We start from the raw sequence: 21,036 nt of genomic DNA on the forward strand, positions 1-21,036 counted from the left end.
TGTAAATTTACATGATATTCTTATTTAGAAACATTAGCTACAGCCTACTCATAACTAGAAATATTTTTTATTGCCTTCATGATCTTCATACAAAATTAATTTTCTATGAAGAACCATGAAGACAACCAAAAAATTTATCTAATCAGATAATAACTTTATCATTATTCTTTTATTCAAAAACATTACAACATATAAGTAATACCACAACAATAATTTAAAACTAATTAAGACCTTAGAAAAAGCTTGTACTCCAAGGAAAATTGATGAATTTCACTTCTTTTTGAAGAATCAAGTTTTGAACATCATATGGATTGTAGTCGATTTCTTCGATTCTATATCGCGATGGCAACACATCACTTTCGGTTCTGAGTTTCTTTAGAATTTGAACATCGTCGTATTGTATTTCGATTCTAGTAGTATCGCCCTCGGAATCGGATTCGAAATCTTTTGCATTGTTCGATTCTGATTCCTCCTCACAAAGCGATGGGAGTGATGCTGTAGAAAATTGTTTTTTGTGTGTCTGAACAGTGATTCGGTTTCGATGTTCTTCAACAATTCTGTCAAGGAATCTCTCTTGTGATTCAATTTTAAGCTTCAGACTGTTTTGAACCTTCTCAATATAAAACAATCAACACCAAAAAGTGGAATTCAGTAATAATATATATAAACACTTTTTTATACAAAATAAAAACAATAAATCAATAAAATTAAGGCCTATTCATCCAAAAAATTCAAATATTTTATCGATTACTTTTAGTTTTTTCAATTAGAACCTAATTTTAAAAAAAAAGAATCAATTGTAACCAAGTCCGCTCAATAAATACAATCAAACATTTTGATTTTTCTCATGTGACCATCATTAGATTGAATCAATAAACCAAATGACTTCCATAGGAGCATAGTCGGACTTGATTAATTCAATTGGTGACGATAACTGAAATAAAATCCTTCAAATCAGATTATACATAATTAAATTAAAAATGTCGGTCAGTACATATTTCGATTTCCGGGGTCTACAACTAATCAGCTAGCTAGCTAAGCCGCAAAATATTAATAGTATACCTCAAGTTGATCACTGAGTCGCCTATGAACTTCCATTTGCATTTCTAATGCTTCATTTAATTGCGTATTTCTGCATACAATAATAGATTTTATGAAATGTTATATGCTAAATTGATACAATAATTAATCCTTCAATTTCAATATATTTAAAAGACGAAATAAAACATACGATGTAGCACTGAAATTTGGTAACATTTCTGATATATTTCTCCTCTCAAGTTTTCCTTCTGCATGCAAAAAAATAGTAGACAATCAGAATTAAAGCGCGATAATCAATTTTAATACATGCTGTAGCAATCAGTGGCGGAACCAGAAATGATCAAGGCTTACTGTGGGTTGATTCGGGGATGAATTTTGAGATCCTGTATTTCTGAAGAATTATTGCACCAATATCAGAATCAAATTACAGTCGTATATGGAGAAAATAGAGAGAGAGAAAATACCTGTAAGTGGCTCTTGACATGGTAAATAGTGAGTCCAGGAATGCTCATAGCCTTCAGAATACCTTTAGGAGTCGCTCCTGAAGAACATGCACGGAAACGAAAAACGTTAAAACGTAAAAATACTGAAATTATATTTTTGCAATAATAAGTTATATATATAAAATTATCAAAAAAGTTATAAATATAAAGTTTCAGAGTTTCAAAAAAACTTCCAAAATAGAAACGAAATATCAAAACGTAGGACTCGACAAGTATCATGCAACATAGCACCAAGATAAAAAAAACTGCCATCATCATATACTCACTGTCAGGACCGCCAAGCTGATTCACGGATCTTTCGAACCGATCATGAAGTTCTTGAGTCCATCGCAACCGCTCTTTACCGGAGCCATCTGTTCGACTCGAGCCCATTTTTCCGAAAAACTATCCGATATCGATGGGTCAGTAGCTAGAAATGCTGGCCAAGCTATAATGCTTGAGCAATGCCCAAACCTCTCCTCGTAGGGAGGATTATAGAGAGGGACAAGAGACTGAGACAAACAAAGTTAAGGACAGAAAAAAGATAATTGTTACGATAGAAACTAAGGCATGATCTGTCAGGAAATGACTTGATTATGCTAAACAATGTCTTTTATTGTCGGGATAATCTAAGTTTTTTTATGTGGAAATTCAAGGTTAGTTGCTAAATGCTTCCAAAAATTTGTACAGCTCATTTTCAACTGTTTTTAGTTTAACTGTCTGACTCTGGTGTTCTTGTTCCTCTAACGTATCTGACCCGGTTCAGCCTTGTTGAGTAATTCTTACAAAGTAATTGAGCTCGGGGTTAGAGGTTGAGTGTCAAAATGGGTCATGATAGGCAGATACAATTTGCTATATTGAAAAACTATCGGGTTAGATTGAAGTTAAATGAGCTCGTGTTATAAACGGATTAATTCATTTATATCACGCCTTAAACGTATCGTGTTCGGATTAACATGTGCATCCATTCAACTCGTTTATGCCACTCGTCTTAAATTGTATCATGTTAATCCGACTCAACACATTATCAAAAAATGTGCTAAATATGTTAACGTCATGCTTGCAATAATCATATGTAATACAAATAAATAGATTAAACATGGCATCTTAGTAGTATGATTCATATTGCACTCATTTAGCTCATTTAATTAAATTGGTTCAATGTGTCATGTTGATATGACTCATTTAGCTCATTTATAATAAATGGATTAAATGGATCGTGTTGTTATGATCCATAATCAACCCATCATATTAAACAGTTTATATTAGTTGGCACATATAATCAATTTAATTTTTAGCATATATGTCAACACACGATTACTAAATAGATAGTGTTTGTTGTTGACCCTAATCATATCAACGGAGAGGGTCGATACTAACACAATTCGTCAATCCGTTGATTGAAAAATTAGCCTACTTAGATGTGTGCATCCAAATTCAAATCGAAACGAACTGAAAGTTTTCAAATCAAATTGATATTTTAAGTACCTTTTATGTTTCAAATTGGATCAAATCAAATTAGCAGGTTCAGTTTGTATTGAACTAGTTTATTTTCATTTTATACCCAAAATCAAAAAAGTTTATTTTGCAATATAAATTAAACCAAAACGAACTAAATTATTGCTTTAATTTGATTATTCAGTCTCATTCAGTTGTCGCACAAAGTTGGTAAAAAAAATGTCACGTTTCTTGGATTTCATTGATAACATTTGTTCAAGACCAAATAGCAGAGTGCATTAATACATAAAGGATCACCTATGTGTAAGAGATCAATTTTTTAACCGAACCATAATAAAAATATATATAAAAATATAATTTATAAGCAAACTAAAATAACTATTTAACTCGAAAAATTATATTAATTAACCAAATAATTGAAGTTTATTAATAGTAATTATCAAAAAGTAATAATAAGATGAAATAAACTTAAGGAAAAATTAATCTTTAAATACTATAAAAATTATACGAATACCATAAATGTTTTGTAATATTATAAAAAAAAAACATTGTAGATATGCATAATTCAATTAGTTTGGTCAGTTCAATTAATTAAGAAATTCCAGACCGACTAAGGACCAAATTAACCAAATTTTTCAAAAAACAAATAGCTACACTCCAACTAAATAACCGAAAACTGAACCAAATTAAAGACAGCCCAGGCAACAAACTCATGCAAAATATACTACTTTCCAGCTAAAAGATGATAGAAACACAAGAAAAACAAGGTGAACAGTATTAATTCATTTGTCATAAATTTAGAGATTTGATTACATAATCTGCCATTTTAAGTAAAGGATTAGATGGGATGAAAAATAACAAACTTAAAAAACTTTTTTAAGGCATTTGTTATAAACAAGCATTTTACACATACATACTGAAGAAGAGATAGCATTACTAATACTGTTATTATCTGCGGCCAGCTCGACCGAAATTACTGTCTGTTTCTCTTCATGCTGCAAGATGGGCACTTGTATTGCTTAATACTCTCAGCCTTAGCAGGTGTTATTTTCACACACTTTCCATGGAACCACCTTTCGCATATGTCGCAACCAATCCAGAATTCATCTGCGCTGTAACTTCCGCCACAGCTCCCGCAAAAAGTTTCATTATGCTCATCCTCATCGTCTTCATAAAACTCTTCTGTATGCCTCGGATTGCTCTTCACTTGACCATCATTTGATCTCTATACAAAGAGAGACATGTATTGAAATTAAGTTTGGTCGTATGTTTTGCAAAAATAAACTAATAGCACATGGAAATTTGCAGAATTCTCATTCAAAAACATATGGTGTACAAATCTCTTTTCCTAATTTTCATGGATGATTATAACAAGTAGAATCTTAGGAAGAATGAAAAATGAAAAGCTCTTGATCAAGTTTGATTCTCATATAATCTATGCAGGCAAATCATTTTGAAGTGGGTTCTGGTTGAACAAACCTTTATGCTGCTGCCTCGAGATTTACTTCCACTATCTGCACTGGGCTTTTCTTTTACGGGTTTCCGTTCTGTTACAACTTCGAAGACAGTGGGCAAATCGTTCATCATGCTAAAGAGCCGTTTCCTGCTGACCAGAATTTAATTCATTCTTATAAGAAATATACTAGTTAAAACAAAACCATGTTTAATAATAGAACAAAAAAGTTCAATCAGACAACATTAAATTATGCAAACCACCGACTTCTGATCTGCCAAGAAATACTGTGATGTGGAATAGATTGGCAATAACATAGCATCTAAGTCATCATTTACAGCTAATAATGGTGCTGATCACAATTTAATTCAGTCTTATAAGAAATGTACTAGTTAGAATAAAACCATGTTTAACGATAGAACAAAAAAGTTCAATCAGACAACATTTAAGATATGCAAATGATAGACTTCTGATCTGCCAAGAAATACAGTGATGCGGAAGAGACAGGCAATAACATAGCTTCTAAGTCATCTTTTAAAGCTAATAACACTACTGACAACATTCCATGCAGAATAAGGTAGTACTATAGAATAACTCTCAGGTTATGTATAGCTTCATCTAAATGTTTTATAGCCTACAAGTTGGAGGGGTAACTTGAAAAGGTTGTCTAATTCACTTGTTGCATTCTGGCATAATAGAGGAGTCGTCTTGATGCTTTAAGCCCATGACATATCACACTGAGCAACCTTATAAACCAAAACTCACCCGCAAATAGGAGACTTGGAACCAAAAGAAAATTTGTCGGCAAGAATCATACTAGAAGAATAACAATGAGAATGGAACTGAAGTTACTCTATGCTACTCGCAGAAATAATATTTATATACTAAACATTATTGTAATGTGAGTGTGGACAGCAAGACTTTGATTCTTAGACTCACATAGACCAAATGTTATCATGTCATAGAGATTAAGACTTCTCATTCATAGACCGGATCTTATCATGTTTGGCTTTAGCAATCATTCATATTAAATGAAATCATAATTGGAGGGCAGTTATCCGATTGCTACTAACAGAATAACCAAGACCACTTATTCCATCGCTATCAACAAATCTGAAACAAGTACATCAATAGACTCCCATCTTACTTCATGCTAAATGATACATAACCCTCATGATTAAATAAGCAAAAACTAAATAAAGCTGAAAGCAAGTCTTAGTACAATAAAGAGCATAATAAAGGCCAGTAATTCAGCTAAAGAGTTATGGACAAATACAAATCAATCACAAACAGCACCAAACACTTATTCTAATTTAGAATACGCGGATAACATTACCTTTCGTTTCTATTAAGACGAGCACCAAAATAGAAAGCAACAGAAATCAACCAAGAGTCACTATGCACAGCAACCAGTGAAAGCCAGTCTTTTCTATCCATACCATCTCTCGCAAAATTAATTCCTAAAGCCGGTTCAGGAAGCTCAGGCGGAACTTCCTCAGCTGGCAGATTTACTTCCCAGGTCTCATTCGGATGCCCATATAGACACAAATTCTCCTTCTCTAACCCAACCAAAACAATGGTAAACCAAACTTAAAATCAATACGAACACACACACACACATTTTAACAATTAACAAATTCTAGTTTCTCCAATTAAACTAAACAAACAAATTAGGGCTTAAACAACATTGAAATAAAGCTTTTGTCTTCCAAAAAAATTCAATTCCAGGTCAAATTACAGGCAAATCAACAAATTACTCGGTAATTAAATTAGATCTAAAGTTATTAAATTACTCTAAATCAAACATTATTACCTGGGTCGCAAAGTCCATAAAATTCATCCACATCTGCAACCAAAATTCAAAAATTTAAAACAAAAATTAAAAAACACACTAAATCTCACACAAAAAACACACAAAAAATCTCAAATTGAAAGTAAAAAAAGATTTACCTTGAGTTAAAGCACGAACAACTCCGACTCTTCTAGCACTAAAATCTCTGAAGATCTCTTCTACTGTTCGCGGACTAGACGCCATTTCCATGCCCCCAATTTTTATTTAAATTAAATTAATCTAATTAATTAAATTTAAAAAAAAAAGTTGGTGTTTTTGTTGTTATTATAATTATAGTTAGTGATTGAGTCTAAATATTTTGAGAAAATTTGACATTTTTATTTGTTAAGAGAGAAGGGATCGAAGGCAGACAGAGAGAGAGAGGAAAACAAAAACAGAACATAGGGATGGTTTTTGTTTGTTTATTAGTTTTTTTATATTTTTAATTTGTCGTCAATTTTATGTTTTGGCGGCGCGTAGAGTTAAGCGTCGCCCTTTTGTTGATTCGGTGTTCTGTACTTGGTGGAAATTATGTTTTAGAACCCCTGAACTTTGTTTTTGTCTATTGACTCCTTAATTCATTTGAATTTAAATAGTAGGAATACTACTAATTATAAATTTATAAAATCTTATGAAATTCATTTTGATTAAATACATCATTCTTTAATTTACCTTTTACTTACACTACACTTGAATTTAAATAGTAGGAATACTATTAATTATAAATTTATAAAATCTTATAAAATTCATTTTTATTAAATACATCATTCTTTAATTTACCTTTTATTTACACTACACTTGAATTTAAATAGTAGGAATACTATTAATTATAAATTTATAAAATCTTATGAAATTCATTTTTATTAAATACATCATTCTTTAATTTACCTTTTACTTACACTACACTTGAATTTAAATAGTAGGAATACTATTAATTATAAATTTATAAAATCTTATGAAATTCATTTTTATTAAATACATCATTCTTTAATTTACCTTTTACTTACACTACACTTGAATTTAAATAGTAGGAATACTATTAATTATAAATTTATAAAATCTTATGAAATTCATTTTTATTAAATACATCATTCTTTAATTTACCTTTTACTTACACTCCACTAATATTTATATTTTTATTTATTGTTAATTATCTAAAATTTGGTAATATAATTTGATAATAATTTTTTAATGTTTATAAAGTAACATATAATATTAAAATTTGATGGACATTAGTTTGTATGGTAAGCTGAAAAATGAATATTTAGACCCCACTTTATGATATTTATTAAAGGGTTAATGTCAAAAAAAATCATGAACTTTACACGTTTTCTCATTTTAATCACGCAGTTTAAATTTTCTCATTTTCATGCACAAACTATCACTTTTTTCTAAATTCATGCATGGCGCTGAGGTGGCACTCATTTATTGGTGTAAAATGACCTCCACCTTAGCGAATTACACCAATGGAGTCGTGACACTTCAGCACCGTGCATGAATTTGAGAAAAAGTGGTAGTTCGTGCATGAAAATGAGAAAATTTAAACTACATGATTAAAATGAGAAAACGTGTAAAGTTGGTGAATTTTTATGACATAAACTCTTTATTAAAAAATATATTTGTATATAGCGATGTAAGCCTTTATGGAGCGGTTTTCGTGGTATTACAATGATATTTGATTTTTTTTATCTATAAATTAAGGGGCGTAAATTTGAATATTTTTATATGTGAAGAAAATAGTTAAATATTTTTTATATATAAAGAAAATATTTGAAGTTTCTGTATACGGAGGGCATAATATTAAATATTGAGAGCATATTTAAACCACCTTAAATGTAAAGCATTTTAAAGTACCCCATCATATTTCACATAAATAAAAATTGATGATATTTTTATCGGTGTCAGAAAGAATGACTTATTTGAGTTGTTTTCAAAAATATTAAATGTATTTTAACATCTTTTCAAATATGGATGGCTAACTTGGCCAAACATGAAAGATATACATATGTATAAAAAATATTAAATAATGTCATTTTACATTTTTTTAATAATGAAATAACTTAAACAATGATGTTAGGTTATAAAATATCCAAAAATAAAAGATTGAGCTTTTTTATATCAAATTTTAAAGTGTGTTTAAACCACCATTAAAATTAAAAAAAAAGACTAAATCCATCTAGAGGCCCTCGTACTATACCAGTTTTGTTCAGGAAGTTCTTATACTATTTTTTTTTTATTTTTCAGGTCCCTTTACTTGCCTAATTTTGGATTTTCAGGTTTTTTTAGTTTTTTGTAGTCCCTCTATTTACAAATTTTTTGTTCCTCCAGTCCCTCAAAAGGACATGAAAATCGGTATTTGGCAAGTACAGGGACCCGAACGTGAATAATTTTAGGATAGGGGGCTCTCGAACAAAAACGGTAAAGTAAAGGGGTCTCCGTATAGGGTTTGCCTAAAAAAATCAAATAAACCTTAGGAATATATTATTTTTTCATTGTTATTATGTATTTTTTTATAATTACATTTTTATTATATATATTATTTTTATTTATTATGTAATGTATAAACTAAAATTAATGGACAAAAACTGAACTAAAATTACAATTCAAATAGGGTGCAAACTGGATAATATATAGAAACTAAATATAATTCCTTTACTATGATACTTAAGGTTTCATTTTTTATTTCATTTTCTTTAATTTTATTTATAATTATTTTTATATTGTTGGATATAATCAAAATATAATCATTTTATGTATTTATTAATTTATTTTAATTTATCACTGGAATAATATAAATTACTTAAGCTAAGTCTGGTAGGAAAATACCAATAATGTTTAAAGGAATTAGATAGTTTGTTCGATATTTTAGTTCAGTTGATTTTTTTGATTCAATTTGAATTCAAATTGAATTAAAAAGACTTTATCACTAAAATTAAACTGAACTTAACCTTTTTTTTGTGATCGTAAACTGATCTAAACTCTTAAACTATTTTTACAATTCTAAATTGAGCAAATGGAACTTATCAATTTCATTTGGTTTTTCAGGTCAAAACGAATCCAATACTCAGTCATAAAAGAATGGTTCAGTCAAACCAATGAAAAGGACCGGGTCAAAAATCTGAATTTGTATTATCTAATAAAAAAATTTAACTATAATTAATTATATTATAAATTATTAAATATATTTAGTTCAATCAGAATATTATATAATATTAAAATTAATAAATGTTTTATAAAAAAAATTGATAATTTTTTTAATTAAAGTTATAAATAATTGTAAAATAATTAATTAATAATAAGTCAAACTAATAATATTCACTGGGCATAATATATGACAAGAATTTATTATTATAGGAATTTAAGAACGGCATATATCAAGATATCATTATATGTGTAAAGACCTTTTATAGCTGACGCAAGTAAAATTATTTCTCTCTAAGCAAACTCTAGCCGTCTAGAGTTTTATTTTATTTTTTCTCCGACAATCGTCAGTGGTTTGATTTTACTGTTTACGGTAACCATTCCTTTTATATATGTTATTTTAATTTAATACATACAATAAATACCAAATTCTTTTTTATTTTTCTTGATGGATTAAGATTTATTAACGAAGCGCAATTCAATTATCAAGAAGCGAAGATAAATTGATAATCAATAAAAACAGAATGGAATTATTTATGAGTTATATTAGTTTTTTTTTTTATTATTTGTTTTTTTAAAATGTTTTATTTTGTCTTTTTTTGTGAAAGGTTTGTTGCCCTTTCTCTGTGAAAGTTTGTTGTCTATTTTTTATGAACGAATTACCAAGTGGTGATTTAATCGGATGATGTGAGTTTGCGGATGATGGTTGAAGTTTGATCGAAGATTAATTGAAAACTGTACTTAATTAGCGAAGCACATTGTAATTTGTTTTTGTTTTCATAAGTAAGATCTATGAATTAGATAATATGTTATTTGTTCCATATCAGGTCATCGGGTTTAGTTTTTGAATTTTCCCGAATTTCTTACAGATGTAACTGTTTCATATTCGATTTAATGAGATTTGATGAATTCAAAAAGAAAAACGTCATATATCAATGCTAGGCATAATAGGAATTCAATGCAATTTGAATGAAAGTTCAATAAAATAAAGGGTTAATTTCATAAAAAAAATCACGACCTTTACACGAAATTTCATTTTAATCACGATTTTTAAAAGTTGTCATATAAAAACATGAACTTTTATTTATTTTTCAAATCTATCATCAAATTAATTTTCAGTGTATTTTTGCTGACGTGGCAACCGGACGGCTGATATGAAAACAAAAATGAAAAGTAAAAATACACAGGAAAATAATCGGTGATAGATTTGAAAAAAATGATAGGTCATGGTTTTATATATGAAAACACATTTTGCACAACAAAATAGTGGAATTTTTAGTTTTTTATATTAATATATTATATTAATTAATTCAAACCACACCTGTTATTCTTAGTTTTATATAAACTGACCATATTTTTATATTAAATTATTAAATTATCCCTATATTAAAATATTTTTGACTTCGCCCCTCACATTTATATAGTCTTAATGTTCTAAAAACTCAGACTTTTCATCTGCTTTTCAATCCTATTTTAAAGTTGAAAATTTATCAATTTTATCTTATTTTAGATTTATTTTTTATTTTAATTGTATCCTGAAATATAAAATTAACCTTTATTTATTTGGCAAAAGTTCAAAAAAATTATTCAAAAATGATCAATTTAATGCAAAAAGGTTCAATTTAGAGGATTTTTTTTAAACTTTTGCCAAATAAAAAAGATCAATTTTATACTTCCGGTACAATTGAAACAAAAAAATACAAAATATGATAAAATTGATTGATTTTCAATGTCGGGGTAGGATTACAAAGGGTATAAAAGATCAGGATTTTTTTAAGATATCATGCTTTTTATATATGATACTTTAATGTATAAATTAGCAATTAACAATTAGTTTATAACTAGACGTAATTCCCCTTATTTACACGGAATCAAATTAATAATTTATTAAAAATAAATTTATTAAAAAAATATATAAAAAATGTGACAAAATTCATAATATGCAAACTAATAAAATTAAAATCTATTTTAATATTAATAATAGATTATTTGAAAATATCAATAATAGTCCGCACGGGCTTGGTCTAGTGGGCTAAAATTTAGCCATTTGAACGCCAAAGGTTGCGGGTTCGAACTCCGGCTACGCCCTTTCTTAATATGCAGTGCTTGAGGTTGGGTTACTAGTCATTATATCCCGGAAATTACCAGGTATGTGGTCTTGCGGATGATCCACATCGAGAGATTTGAAAATGATATTGAATTTTGTCTCAGTAAAATGAGTCCCCGTCAACAAAATAATGAAGATAATACTCTTTTAGTAATAATTTTTATATATTAAATAAAAATCAAATAAAGTATAATGTTAAAATAATAAAAATTTAATAAATATTTTAATAATATGCGAGTTTGTCAAAAAAATTTATTAGTTCTATTTTTAAAAATTAATATTTAATAAATAAATAATTTGAAGAGATTATAAGTTAATAGATATTAAACACTATAAAGTGTAGAGATTAGAAGTTAATATAGATTAGAACACTCTAATGTGTAGAGATTATTAGTTAATATAGATTAAAACACTCACTAAAATAAATATAATTTTAATAAGAAATTTAAAAAAGTAAAAACTGATGAAAATGCTCTATTCAGTAAAAATTAACGAGAAAATTTTATTTGTTGAGAATCAATGAGAGATTTTCATTGGTTCTATCAATTATATAAGTACTAGTGGTAAGTTCTGTATATTTACGCAAAATTAAATTAATATTTATTTAAATAATAAATTTATTTAAATTAATTGTAGTTTTAATTTCACGTTTTTACATTTTGAAGGTCAAATCTGTTTTTCGGCAATTTTGATCATACGTGGCAATACCGGAGTCTTGGGTCATGTGCAACGTGGCCTGGATGCACGGATGCCATATCTAATCAAAATTACCGGAAAACGGATTTAGGTTATAAAATATAAAAATGCAAAAGGTTACGTAACGTTTTAAATCATAGGATTAGATCACTACAAACATCAATCGTACTTTAAGGTTTAATATGTTAATACTCCTATTTTTAAAAATACTAAATATTATAGATAAGCGACATGTTTGAACATTTTTCTAATAAAAAAACTACAATTTAAAAAAACGATTCACTCAGCAACATTGGTAGTCTTTGTGGCGTCAACCTCTGAACAAGATTAAAATCGTCATTTCGCGTGTTTTAAGAAACGAATTATCATCTTGAGCAACGATAACATTCAGATTGCTATAAAATTATTTTTGTATGGATTATGGAGAAAAACAATTATCGGAAAATGTGTTTTTTTTTTGATAAAGGATACATAAGGTATTATGAATAGGCTTCAATTATAAAATGACACTTTTAAATTTTTTACATTCAAGACCAATGTAATTTTTTGTAGGAGGCAGATTTTAGCTTCAAATCTTAAACGACTATATACATGAATACAATTTGAATCCACGACCTCATTTAAATTAGGAGCGCATCCTACCAACTCACCCGTAGCTTGGAGTTTGAACATATGTTTTTGAAATGCACTTTTGTTCAGCAAGTATGGTCTGCTGGCCCTCTGACTTCAAGTGTTTCATATTTACCTCAGTTGCCTTTTCCATTATTATAGACTTATAGTTGTTTATCACTTACCAATCCTTCACAAGATTCTATCCGTTTGTTTTGCTTTCTATTTTGTGGTAATATATGAAAATCAAGGAATACTAGACTTTTTTGATGGGGATGTTGAGGCTTGGATTGAATTAACTAGGCTTAATTATTAAAAAAATCCTCACCTTTTAACCCCCTTTTCAGCTGCATCCTTATGTTGTAATTTTATCAGTTGCACCCTAATTTGCACCTTTGGGTTTCAATTTCACCCTTAAAATCAAATTGGACTTTTTTTATTCGGGAAAAATTCATAAAAATTCTTATAAAATACTTGTTTGAACTCTTTTCCACATAAAAAGTTAAACATGAATGACTTATTTTAACTTTTTTCAAATGAAAAAGAAATCAATTTAGTACTTGAAGGTGGAATTGAAAACCAAAGGTGCGAATTAGGGTGCAACTGATAAAATTGCAACGTCAGAATGCATTTAAAAAGGGACTAAAAGATGTGGTTTTTTTTTGTGATTAAGCCAATTAACTAATGTTCATATCTTTCTACTCCCATTTCTTTCCAGCATTTTAGTTGGCAGCTTGTGCTATCAAACTAAATTACGATGCTGCATCACATAACAATTTTCAATTTTAAACTATTGCAAGTTATTGCTCAGTGATTAGTTTGGAAACGTCAAAAGGAAACTGAACTACTTTTGAGAATGCATTGATTTTGCCATTTTATATTTATAACAAGTCAATGAACATTTACGATAAAAAAATCTTTTAATTACTATTTTATTTTTTATTACTTTTATTTTTCCACATGACTATGCATCATTGGTTTATTGCACGAATGACATGACACAACAGTTACATGCAATAATTTTTCTCGTTAGAGATATACGGACCGAGAGTGAGATTTCAAAAATGACAAGTTTGTTTAAATAGCAGAAGTTCCAATGCTGCAGCACATGAATTAGATTGTCCGTAATACAATTACCTTCTTATAAAAGAGGAACAAAAAATTAAAACCCTTAATAAATTATTCTAACATTGCCAAAAAGCCAAACTTTTTTAATTCTTTGAAAATTTATCAAAACCTTTTAAAAATTGCAAATTTATCTAAATTTGACAAATTCGCTTAAAATCTATCCAATTTTTAAAATCAATTCAACTGTATTTACATGTCATGCCAAATTGGCATAAAATAACTTACTCAAATCATGTGGTATTTCAATTTGCAACTTTTTTTATTTTTAAGTTTTTTTTTAAATACACATTCAATCGCCGCATAGACAATAAATAAGTCAGTTTTGAAATATTGAATATTTGAATTAACCAAATTAGAATTGATCTATAAAGTTTTACAAAAAATGAATAGATTTTCAAAAAGTCAAAAGTTCTAACTTTCTGGAACCGTAAGCCTAAAAATTATCATTATTTTATTGATAGTATTCCCCAGATGTGAGACAACTTTAATATCAGAAATAGTAAACCCACTCATCCAGCAGCTCCTCAAAACCCTAACAAAGGTTGACCTACATTACATCCATGTATTTTCAGTCACAAAAAACTTAAAAACAATGCTGGAATACTGAAGAAGGGGCTTAAAACAAAAGGAAACTGCATCAAGGATAGATACAATACCAAAAATTAACATTCTCACTGGATTGCTAAACAAAATAGATAAATGCAACATCAAAAACAGTTTCAACTCCTAAATAGCTGTTATAATTTAAAAAACGCATTCAGCAACGCAAATTCCGTCTTCGATTATGCAAGAAAAAGCATGAATGCAAGCTTACATAGAACAGGAAAGCCACCTTCTCGGATCATGAGCATGATAGTAATGGCTTGATCCCAGTTTTCTTCGATTAAGTCGGTAGAGAAACGAAATGCAAGCTTACCGAAGTGTGGGAGACGGTACGGACCAGGGAGAGCCACGATCACTGTTCATGAAGGTGACATTAACCGCTTGATCCCAGTTTTCTGCTCCGGAGTGAGCTTGTTCGGGAATTTTATAATAAACTTAATCTTCAGGTTCCCTCTTTTAGAGGGCTCTTTGGGAAATGGCATGCCTTCCCCTTTGATCACTTCTTCGTATGTGGGAGAAATGATAGACGTAATATTGATGGTTAGATTCCGGCCATCGATTGTCGTCAACTGCACTGTGCAACCGGTTAGAGCTTCCACGAGAGAGATCTTCTGTGTATTTATGAGATCGTTGCCATCTCTCTTGAAGATGCTATGAGGCTTCTCATCGATGATGAAGATTAGGTCAGATGGTATAACACCTCGTTGTTCATTTCCCTTCTCCGGGAAAGTAATTTTCGTACCTTTCTTCCAGCCTTGCTTGATATCAATTGCTAGAATCTCCTCCACAGTCGTAGGTCGCCTACATTAAGGAAAAATAACGGGAGAATAATAGTACAGCTCGTAATAAAACAACCATGAATTGTCGATAGCAATTAATAGACATTTGGTTCACTAATCTATCTGTTTCAATGTACCATATTATCCCATTATCCCATTTGGCAACATGCTAATTCCTGACAGCCAATATGAGAATAAAATATGCCAAATAAAAAGCGCAAAACATACACAAATACAAGGAAACATACGACTCTCAAATTAAAGTCAAAATTCATAGTTGCACTCCATTTATATACAAGAAGAGAAACGAGCAGAGGGCCAAATTATTTTTAAAAGAAGTACCAGTTTGCAGTTTATAATTAGTTAGACGTTGAATTTGATTGAACCAATGGACAATACATTAGACAATGAATTTCTGCATCCCCCAATTCACCAACTGAGATTACCTGTGGCTTATTCTTCCTCCATAGAGCATTTAAAAAAACTCTAAAATTATGTGACGTCTCTCAAAATCAAACTAGACGCATCCATCGCATCTCCGATGAATGTAGTTAAATTTCAAACCCATTAAACCCTATTGGTATATAAAACTATGCTATTATTGTAGGTAGAAAAGGCACTTCCTGTAACAAGCACCGTCGCCATTCTAGCATGCCAAAGTCTGACCAATAAATAAATTTTCAGGACCTATCATCTACGTAAAGAAATCATACTATAGCTACTGTGTAAAGGTAATCCTAAGAACAGTCAGATAAACTACCTACATGATTAAAGGGATTCAGTTTCTACCTAACAAAGGTGACATAAGATATGCTGCCGCATACATACCACTATGGCATTATCCTTTACAGGGAGTCAGAATATACTTCAGCCAAATAAGGATTTCAAAGAAAAGAAACAATGCTCTAGAGACCTTAAAAAAATAAAAGAAAAATGACTGAAGTTGCTTCTAGCATTTTTTGATAAATGCAATCAGCATAAACAGTAGATTTACAGAAAACGGCCTCCGTAATCAGCACCACGGAGCGTCAAACCTAGCAACCATTATTCATGTATCTTAGATTCATCTAAACCGTATATTATGCTTGCTATCAGAAAGGAACAATTTCTAATCTGTATAATCTGCTTAAACAAATCAACGGATTGCTATTATGTCATTTATCAGTCATCCAGAGTTGAAGGAATGTCAGAAGTTAGCTATAAAACACCCTGCATAAACTCAAAAACATCAATACATAAAATACCAAACCTAACTGAGTGCAATTACAATTCTTTCATGCATAAATGTGTTGATTGCACAGTCGAGAAGATTAATGAGATAAGCTATAGAAGAAATTATACGTTACAAGATGAGATTGCAATAGCTACCTGCTAAAGGCCAACCATTATGAAGGATTGATTCAAAAGGGTCTTCTGTTATAATTGCACTATGGTGCATAATTGCAATACACAAATAAAATACTGCCAGTATTTTATAAATTTTGATTTGGATTTTCTTAAAACTGATAAACTAAAATAATATACAGCAGTAATAACAGCTCAAAAAATGTCAGACCCAGGCTAGAGTTAACAGTTAAAACAACAAATCAATGCACTTCGACCATCTATGACATAATAATAAAGATTAGAAAGTCTTGCTCCATAATCTCAAACTCCATTTTAACACCATGTTTCAAACCTTATGTAGTTATTATCACCACACCAAGTGTCAGGCAATAGGCATCCCTCAAGTTAAGATTTTTCATTTTAAAAAAATCCGTCACTATATCTAATGCTAACGACAATCAATAAAAAAAGTAGTAAAGAGCATAAAAAGCTTACCCACTAGAATCAATAACATCCCTAGAAATCTTCATCTTCTTAGTAACACCTTTATAAAGATCCTCCAAACTACACGGCAATGTCCTTTCAATCGGAGCCGCTTTTCGAGGGATAGAGCTCTCACCACCTGCACTCCTAAACGAAGAAAAGATATCATCCCCAAACATACTCCTATGAAACCCAGAAGAAGTGCTAGCCCTCGAACTACCCATATCACCCATTCCTCCAAACGGACTCGAAAATCCAAAAATCTCCGAGAATATATCGTCTGCATTCCTCGGATTAAACCGAAACGTCGTGGAACCGCCGTCATGTCCAAATCCTCCGCCCCCACCCTGCGGCGGCATCTGCCCCTTCAACCCCTCCTCCCCATACTGATCATAAACCGCCCGCTTTTGCGGGTCACTCAAAACCTACAATTGATCAACAACAAAACAGCATTCAACACAATTCATCCAATAAGCACAGAAACAAAATAAATTCAATCAGCAAACAATACATACAAAATCATAAAAAATATGATCTTTTCACAATCCCATATTTTTTTCTGGGGTATTTCAAAGCAATTAAATCCAAATCCAATTTATGGGTGTTTCTGGGTTTTCCACAGAAATTAAATTGACAAAATACCCAGAATCTAAATTCTAAAAATATACATGGGTTTTGAAATAGAAAATCAAACAAGATAAAAACGAAATTTACATCATAGGCTTCAGAGATTTGCTTGAACTTGGATTCAGCGTCTTTTTTGTTGGTGGGATTCTTATCAGGATGCCATTTCATGGCCAGCTTTCTGTAGGCTTTCTTTAATTCGTCGTCTTTAGCATTGCGGTCTACCTGTAATATTTTGTAGTAATCTATTCCCATTGCTGCCGTCGTCTCAGCGGTGCTGAGTTTGGCTTCAGTGTTCTGTTTGCGTCTAATTTTATGAAGTGGTTGCGGTTTGTGTTTTTTTTTGTTTATTAATTTAAGGAGTCGGGTTTGGTGTTCGAATTTGAGATTGCGTTTCTTAACTGTAATCTAATCAGTACTAAAATAATTAGTTAAGTTACTTAACATAGTGTAACGTAATAGAGCAAGGAAGGCTCTATGCCTCTATCAGTGGGTATGTCCTTATATATTTTTTTTTGTAATAAATGTAAATTTATTATTTTATTATAAGAGATTATGAAATTTAGAATTTAATTAAATCTCTTTAATCAACAAAAAAATATAGGCAAATAAACACTTTCAATTAATTAATGATAATCAAATTAGTATTTCAAACATTAAAATATAAAATTCATATTAACAATTAATATATAATGCCTCCAAATATAAAACACTATCTAGCTTTTTTTGTATGGAACTACCTTGCTAGTTTATTGTTATGACTTATCATTTTCTGTGATTTTTTTAAGAAAACGGTTTGTGCCTTTGAGTGAGTGAGCGTGCCGGAGGATTATACCTTAAATATGATTTTAAAAATAACCAAGTAATTGTGAACGATTTTCAAAGAACGTAAAAAATTTAAACGGTTCGTAAAAAAATCTCCTGAAGAACTTTGAAAACAAAAGAAAGTTTTTGTAATTGAAAATCTAAAACTGACGACGTAATTGAAATTGAAAATAATATTGGAAAACAAGAAGAATAAAAGTATGATACAAGTGGTTTCATAAAATAAAAGCTCTTTACATTGATATTCTCCTGTGAGTATTTGAGTTTTTGTTGATTCTGTCTGGGGTGTAATCGTTGCATTCCTCTTCTATTTATAGCATCTTTGCAAAAACTGTCAGGTGATAATTGCCCACAAGCCCACTTTCAACTTTCTCCACTTCTATAAAAATTGTCAGATGCTCATTTCTTTCCAACCGTCCACGTTCTCCAACTTCCCATTTTTTCTAACTTCATAAAAGCCGTCACTTTAATAAACTGCCAACACGTGCTAAAATTGAAGATCATAGTTGTAAATTTTTGATTATGGGATGAGCTTCTGGAGATCCTGAACTTTTGGAGATCCTGAACTTCTGAAGATCCTGAACTTCTGAAGATCCTAAACTCCTAGCAACTTGGAGATCCTGAACTTCTGACAATTTGGCGATCTTTGGCTTTTGGAACCTTGGATATCTTTAACTTCTGGAACCTTGAATATCCTGAGCTAAGATCCTGATTATAAACTTTTGTGACTTCAGCATCTCCTTTATGCTTTTGGGATCTTAGACTTTGGGCAATTTTAATTTTGATATAAACACTTATGATATACAAAGTATACTCTAAAATATGAATCGATAGCCGGGGTGGCAAAAATGAGAAAGGCGAGCATATCGCTTCTTTCAACGCCATTTACAGGCACATGTGGGACCCGGGCATTCTTGAGTTTTTAGTTTTTACTATGAATTCGGCAATCTTAAAAGGGTGGAGGAAAATTCAGTTGAAGGGCGATGTCATTCAAGTCTCTAACGCATTTGTATCGGAATTAGCGGCGATAGCAAAATGTAGAGGGATTTGTCAAGATATATGGCACTCAAAATCGTCCTTTGAGTACATTCAAGTTCTGTTGATGACAGAAATCAAAACAAAAAAGCGTACATTTAAACTCAGAAAGTAAAAAGACGATTTATAGTTTTTTTTTAATCAGGGCAAGATGTTGTAATTTGTATCCTATCTATCTTATTCCTAGCTGGGGAAAACTCCACTAATAATTAATATTTAGGTCTAATTACTCAAAAACCACCCACGTTGAACTTTTTTTCGTTTATACCCACACGTTGAAAAACAAAAACAATTGTACGTATTTTTGTATTTTTAGGTTTTGTCTCTGCCCAAAGCATTAAATTGACCTTTTTTTATTTGATTTTTTTTTAAATAATCCTTCAATTTTAATTTATATACTAATTACACTCAAATGTTATTAATTATACAAATGCACCATCTTCTTTAAAAAAATCAACAAATAATAATTGTTTAATTCATATTAATAACCAATAATTTTTTAAAATTATAATCCGTAAAAAATACAATTTACATAAAATAAAAAAAAATAAAAACAATCGATTTTCTCCTCGAAGGAGGAGACCGAGCTGCTCTCTGCTCCTCACGATCTGCAGCAGTAGATGCTGAGCTCGAGGAGGAGAACCGAAAAAAAAAATTATAAAAAATTGATGTGACGGGTTCGTAAATCAGAAAAAATATAGTGGTGGATCGGAAGTGTTTTTTAATTTTTTGATAATTTTGTTTAAAATAATTAATTATTAGAATTTATTTGAATATTTTTAAAGTTAAAGGATTTGTTTGTATTTTTCTAAATAGAAAAATATATGATATAGCCCTTCTATTTAACAGTTTTTAATGTTTCATCCTTAAATTAATTAAATTTTTAATTGTAATTTTTACCCTTGTTGTGGGTAGAGATGAAACCTAAAAATCCAAAAATGGGTATAATTGGTTTTTTTTTTTCAACGTGTGGGTATAAATGGAAAAACAATTCAACGTAGGTGGTTTTTAAATAAGGCCTAATTACTTAAAAAAAACCCCACCTTATAATATTTTTTCGTTTATACCATGACCTAGGAAAAAGTTCATTTGTACCATTTTTTTTGATTTTTCGTTTTCAACTCTACCCTAAAGCACTAAATTGAACTTTTTTTATTAGAAAAAGCTTAAAATAATCCTTCATTTTTTTAACTTATTTGTATTTTTTCAAATAGAAAAAAGATGATATAACCCTTCTATTTAATTATTTTTAATGTTTTCATCATTTAATTAATTAAATTGTCAAAAAATAAAATTTTGGAGTACAGTTGAAAACGAAAAATCAAAAAAGGGTACAAATGAACTTTTTCCTAGATCAGAGTATAAACGAAAAAATGTTTCAAGGTGGAGGTTTTTTAAATAATTAACCCTAACAT

General features: G+C 30.0%; 3 protein-coding genes across 3 annotated transcripts; all 3 read right to left on the reverse strand.

The window, feature by feature from the left end:
- Window positions 1-201: 201 nt before the first annotated feature.
- LOC126673116 (myb family transcription factor PHL7-like) lies at window positions 202-1,916 on the reverse strand. The gene is made up of 6 exons (XM_050367139.1): window positions 1,811-1,916; window positions 1,506-1,582; window positions 1,393-1,432; window positions 1,232-1,289; window positions 1,063-1,132; window positions 202-610 (listed from the first exon to the last, which is right to left on the reverse strand). The coding sequence occupies exons 1-6, from the start codon at window positions 1,914-1,916 to the stop codon at window positions 233-235; spliced, it is 729 nt and encodes a 242-aa protein (XP_050223096.1). The 3' UTR covers window positions 202-232.
- Window positions 1,917-3,749: 1,833 nt separating this feature from the next.
- Window positions 3,750-6,663, reverse strand: LOC126665585 (PHD finger protein ALFIN-LIKE 1-like). The gene is made up of 5 exons (XM_050358419.2): window positions 6,385-6,663; window positions 6,248-6,280; window positions 5,771-5,993; window positions 4,461-4,584; window positions 3,750-4,206 (listed from the first exon to the last, which is right to left on the reverse strand). Exons 1-5 carry the CDS (start codon window positions 6,473-6,475, stop codon window positions 3,955-3,957), a joined length of 723 nt encoding a protein of 240 aa, XP_050214376.1. The 5' UTR covers window positions 6,476-6,663; the 3' UTR covers window positions 3,750-3,954.
- Window positions 6,664-14,562: 7,899 nt separating this feature from the next.
- On the reverse strand, window positions 14,563-18,173 carry LOC126664566 (uncharacterized). The gene is made up of 3 exons (XM_050357016.2): window positions 17,852-18,173; window positions 17,150-17,562; window positions 14,563-15,350 (listed from the first exon to the last, which is right to left on the reverse strand). Exons 1-3 carry the CDS (start codon window positions 18,014-18,016, stop codon window positions 14,909-14,911), a joined length of 1,020 nt encoding a protein of 339 aa, XP_050212973.1. The 5' UTR covers window positions 18,017-18,173; the 3' UTR covers window positions 14,563-14,908.
- Window positions 18,174-21,036: the final 2,863 nt, after the last annotated feature.

This window comes from Mercurialis annua, linkage group LG1-X, assembly GCF_937616625.2.
Source record: "Mercurialis annua linkage group LG1-X, ddMerAnnu1.2, whole genome shotgun sequence".
Taxonomy (NCBI): Eukaryota; Viridiplantae; Streptophyta; class Magnoliopsida; order Malpighiales; family Euphorbiaceae; genus Mercurialis; species Mercurialis annua.